Source organism: Aplysia californica, unplaced genomic scaffold (assembly GCF_000002075.1).
Source record: "Aplysia californica isolate F4 #8 unplaced genomic scaffold, AplCal3.0 scaffold00148, whole genome shotgun sequence".
In the NCBI taxonomy this organism is placed as follows: Eukaryota; Metazoa; Mollusca; class Gastropoda; order Aplysiida; family Aplysiidae; genus Aplysia; species Aplysia californica.
The window spans coordinates 903,265-908,023 of record NW_004797418.1 but is presented as its reverse complement, the minus strand read 5'-3'; the positions used below and the strand labels follow the sequence as shown (position 1 = coordinate 908,023).

The window sequence follows — 4,759 nt, the reverse complement described above, 5'->3', positions numbered from 1 at the left end:
GTGAGTATGTGTGCGTGCGAGTATGTGAGTGTGTGTGTATGTGTGTGTATGTGTGTGTGTATGTGTGTGTGTATATTGTGTGAATGTGTATTTTGTGTGTACGTATGTGTGTATGTGTATGTGTTGTATGTATGTGTGAATGTGTGTGTGCGTGTGTGTGTGTGTGTGTACGTAAGTGTACATGTGTGTAGGGGTGTGTGTAGGGGTGTGTGTGTGGGGGGTGTGTGGGTGTGGGGGTGTGTGGGGGTGTGGGGGTGTGTGTGAGGGTGAGGGGGGGGTATAAAGTCCACACCGTGTTCAAAATAAACATCCATGCTGTATTGTAACTTCCATCATGAAAACTGATACGTGTACTAAAGCAAGCCAAACTGACCTGAGAATGTCTGAAAGAGCCTCAAGCCCGAACTTAGTGACGCAGTAAGGGGCAGTAAGAGCCGCAACACGTCCTGCACAGCTAGTCATGTTCACCACTCGGCCACCAACTTTTCTCAAAGCAGGTAGGAACGCCTTTGTCATCTCAATGGGACCTAAGAGGTTCACTTTTATCGCCGCCTCAAAGTCCTGCTTGGTACAGATCTCAACTGGCGCTAACAGTCCAGTGACTCCTGCGTTGTTTACCAGAGCCCACAAACCTGAGTAGAAATTCAATAACACACTGCTTAGTTTTAGTAAGAGTTTTTACGGCACTTGCAACACAATTAGGCCGTATGAATAGACTGTGCATGTAGACCGCCCAAATGCACTTTCTTCAAAGTATTATCTTTACATGGAAGTTTAGAGTTCGAATCTCAGTGGAAGGGGGGCGGGTGGTTGAAGAATGATCCACCGGCTAAATGCCATATCGTCGGCCAATTTCTTTTCTTAACGTTTGGTAGAGGGGCATAAATTGCATTTTCTTGATCTGTGGTGGTGGTTGTTACATGTTCTTCAGAAGTATCTTGTCGAAATTCAAATTCTCATTGTTAGAAAATAAAATACCAAACGATAAATCGTTCAGAAAAGATTAGGATTATCAAGACATTCCAGTTTGTCTTTGAATTATTTTCACGGAAGTCGGGGGTGAGGGCATGTGAAACTGCTTGTTCTGGATGAGTTTTCTTTCTGTGAAAGAGAGATAGGAATGGAGATCTTTTGAGGTGTCTGGTAAGCCGGTCAGTGCGCATAGAGTCTCAGTCAACAAGAGGCGGTTCTGGGTTCAAATCCCAGTGAGGTCTATGTTTTCCTGAATTAAATAGTGTGAAAGAAGTGCTTGAAGGAAAGATGTGGGGCGGGAGAGGCAGAGGAAGGGAAAGAATAACATGGATGGACAACGTAAGAACATAGACTGTCTGGATATGGGAGAATGTGCAACAGCAGCTCGCGCCCGTGAAGAATGGAAGGTCATTACACGTCAACTTCTGAATAAAAGATGGCGCCTGCATGTATCCAGTCTCCTTAGTTTTAGTAAGGTTTTACGGCGCTTGCAACTGCATAGGGTCATATGAGCGCCAAGGGGTGGATGTCAACATAGAAGTCCAAACGGGGAATCAGGCTTACTCTGCTCACCTCTCTAGCATCAACAGCACGAAGACAGCTTCTACTATCAAGGTACCCCGGAAATAGATGTTCACAAGAGAGTGACAAACATACAAAAGAAGTAAAGGGGAAAAATTACGATAGTAAGGATGGGGGAAGAAAAAGCAGCAGTTCCCACTATGTCGTCCCGCCACAAAATGAGCATGTCATTGATACACCAGCCCATGTACAATTCTGCTAAACAAAACAACAATAAAAAAGATAAGCATTTAAGACAATTAACATTTTGAAGTAGTATGATCATTCAACTAAACAATACTACCTGAGTCATTGTTGAAAAAAGGTTTTGGCAATGTTGGGCTTTTTTTACATCAATCTCGACTCATAATTCTATTCATGCAATACCTCCTCTGACATATTTTAGGTGAGTAACTTCATTTCTTGGACTTGTTTTATTAGTTTCGTTGCAGTAATCAGAGACCTGTAACCCCCCCCCCCCCCAAAAAAAAAAAAACACCTTTTTTTTCTTTCTTTCTCTAGAGCTCAAGGCAAAAATTGAAAATAAATTCATGGGGGGTTTTTTGTTGGGTTTTTTTTGTTGGTTTTTTTTTTAGCTTTCAGTAATTTATGTATTTATTTTTAATTCTAAGATTGCTGAGAATACAGCAAAAGTGTCTGATCATTTTCGAACCTCGCTTACCCTTTTGTACCAGCTTCTCCCTTACACCTCTCTCAGCTTCCAGAATGCTGTTTGAGTCGGAAACGTCGAGAGGAAAGACCGTCAGCCGAGTTGAGCAACGTTGTTTGAGGTTCTGTTGACCACTCTCGGTTAAGCATCCAGCGAAGACGTGAAAATTCATCGAGTCTAGTCGTCTGTTGAGCATATGAGAAGAAAAAAGATTGCAAATACTCTACATATTGCAAGACGTGTATTTAAACTTCGTTCTGTAACCTCATATAAATAGAAATTATGAATTCGGAAAAGCAATATTTCTCAACGTCATTATAATATTAAAAGACACTGTGTTCCTACATCTGATAAAAGTATTTTAACTAATTCATCTTGCAACCATCACACCCCAACCTCATCGTAACCCCCTTCTTATTAATGGTATATCTTTTTAATGAACGAATGGATGAATTACAAGATGAATGAATGAATGAATGAATGAATGAATGAATGAATGAATGAATGAATGAATGAATGAATGAATGAATGAATGAATGAAATAACACATCTGATACACATATTCATTACTGTGAGCTCCTAGCTGTACCGTAGAACAAGTAAGACACACACTAATGACGTTACCGTAACACCAATTGCTCCATACCGAGAAAAAAAACTAAGATAAATTAACACATAAAATAAACACATTTAAACAAAACAAAAGCAGACAAAAAAGAGACGAGTCATTTTGGTTCTCAGTTGGTATCTTGTTGGGTCAGGGTGTTAGCGTTCCTACTTCACAATTTGGTTGTTGTTGTTGTTGTTGTTGTTGTTGCTGTAGTTGTTTTTGTTGTTGTTGTTGTTGTTGTTGGGTCAGGGTGTTAGCGTTCCTAGTTCACCATTGGATATGGGTTTTCGTTGTTGTTGTTGTTGTTGTTGTTGTTGTTGTTGTTGTAGTTGTTTTCGTTGTTGTTGTTGTTGTTGCTGTAGTTGTTTTCGTTGTTGTTGTTGTTGTTGCTGTAGTTGTTTTCGTTGTTGTTGTTGTTGTTGCTGTAGTTGTTTTCGTTGTTGTTGTTGCTGCTGTAGTTGTTTTCGTTGTTGTTGTTGTTGCTGTAGTTGTTTTCGTTGTTGTTGTTGCTGCTGTAGTTGTTTTCGTTGTTGTTGTTGTTCTTGCTGTTCTTGTTGTTATAATTTGTTTTAACCTTTTTTCTTTTTGTTTGTTTGGTGGGGCACAGTTGTTTTGTTTGTTTTCTTGTTTTTGTTTTGTTTGTTAAGGCGTTGTTGTTCTCGGTCTTACTGACCAGGATCTATCTGAAATAAATGAAGCACACAGGTTGTTACCTTGAACAGCCAAAAGATATAATATATTTTTTATGTGTATATATCATCGTTCATTTTATTTTTATACTTCCCAGTTGATTGAGAATGTGTCATATTTATTATATGGTCGCTTTGAAGGACAAGTGGGCTAACCACGATGTGTGTGTGGGGGGGGGGGGGGGTGTCCAGAATTCTTGACCTACTCCAAAAGTGAGCATTGCCCTACCTATAGTAAAAGTTTGATTTCATTGGTGCGTATATTTTGTTTGGTTATAGAGACAACTTACTCTCATCGTCTTTTAACGAAACTGAACGAGGGGGAAAAACTTTACCTTCAATTTTCTCAAAACAGCATTTTTCAGGATAGCCCCCCTTGTACTTAAAAGCGACAATATTATTATTGTAAAACACATAGTTTTCTGCCTACCTGGAATTTGCTCTGTTTTAGTAGAGGTTTTACGGTGCTCGCAACTGCATACGGTCATATGAGCGCCAGAATTTGCTCTACACAAAAGATAATACCTATTATTATACGTTAAACGAGAAGAAAGCCACTTACATCGCTAGCTCGTGCCCAAAGCCAGTGTCACATCCTGTAATAAGAACGTTTTTTCCCTCCAATTCTTGGAGCTTGAGTGAGCGAAACCAGCGGTTCAGAAGATAGGCCAGCACTACCACAACAGCGAGAGTGACGAAGAGCATGTTGGTCGTCTGTTTGTGAGGATCTGAAACAAGTAGTTACTGGTAAAAGTACCATAGTTAATTAAACGTTGTAACTGTCGTTTTAAATGTATATCCTCCGAATAGTTTGTTCATGGGCTCATTAACAGTTAATAACTTATTTGTTTTATTCCTTTTTTAAATTTTAATTTTGATAGGGTGAGTCACAGTTGCCTTGCCTTTTTATTTATCTGTTTTGTTTGGGTGCGGGATGTGGATTTGTTTTGTTTGTTTGTTTGTTTGTTGTTGTTGTTGTCGGGGGGTTTTTTGGGGGGGGGTTAGCAATGTTTTCGCTTTGGAGAAAAATAATTACACAAATGAATAGATTAGTTGAGAAACATGTTTTTAGCTTCACACAAATGGGACATCAAGGCAACTTATAATATACGTCATCAGATAGATAATTGAATGATTATAGTTTTACAAAATATGTCTGCTTATTGATTTTGACATGTGACATCCATGTGCGTAAAGCGTAGATAATAGGCAAAAAAATATTATGTCGAATTAACGTGTTAAATCATTTTCATCATC

The 4,759-nt window shown here is 39.1% G+C and overlaps 1 protein-coding gene across 1 annotated transcript in view; it reads right to left on the bottom strand.

Annotated features, from left to right (window-relative positions):
• LOC101847818 (retinol dehydrogenase 16) overlaps positions 1-4,416 on the bottom strand; it is a 7,770-nt gene extending 3,354 nt beyond the window's left edge. The window contains exons 1-3 of the mRNA XM_035969468.1: positions 4,065-4,416; positions 2,216-2,388; positions 309-632 (exon numbers count right to left, since the gene is read on the bottom strand). Of these exons, the coding sequence (XP_035825361.1) occupies positions 309-632; positions 2,216-2,388; positions 4,065-4,207 (640 nt within the window). The 5' untranslated portion in view covers positions 4,208-4,416. The remainder of the gene's footprint in view (positions 1-308; positions 633-2,215; positions 2,389-4,064) is intronic.
• Between the last annotated feature and the right edge of the window lie 343 nt (positions 4,417-4,759).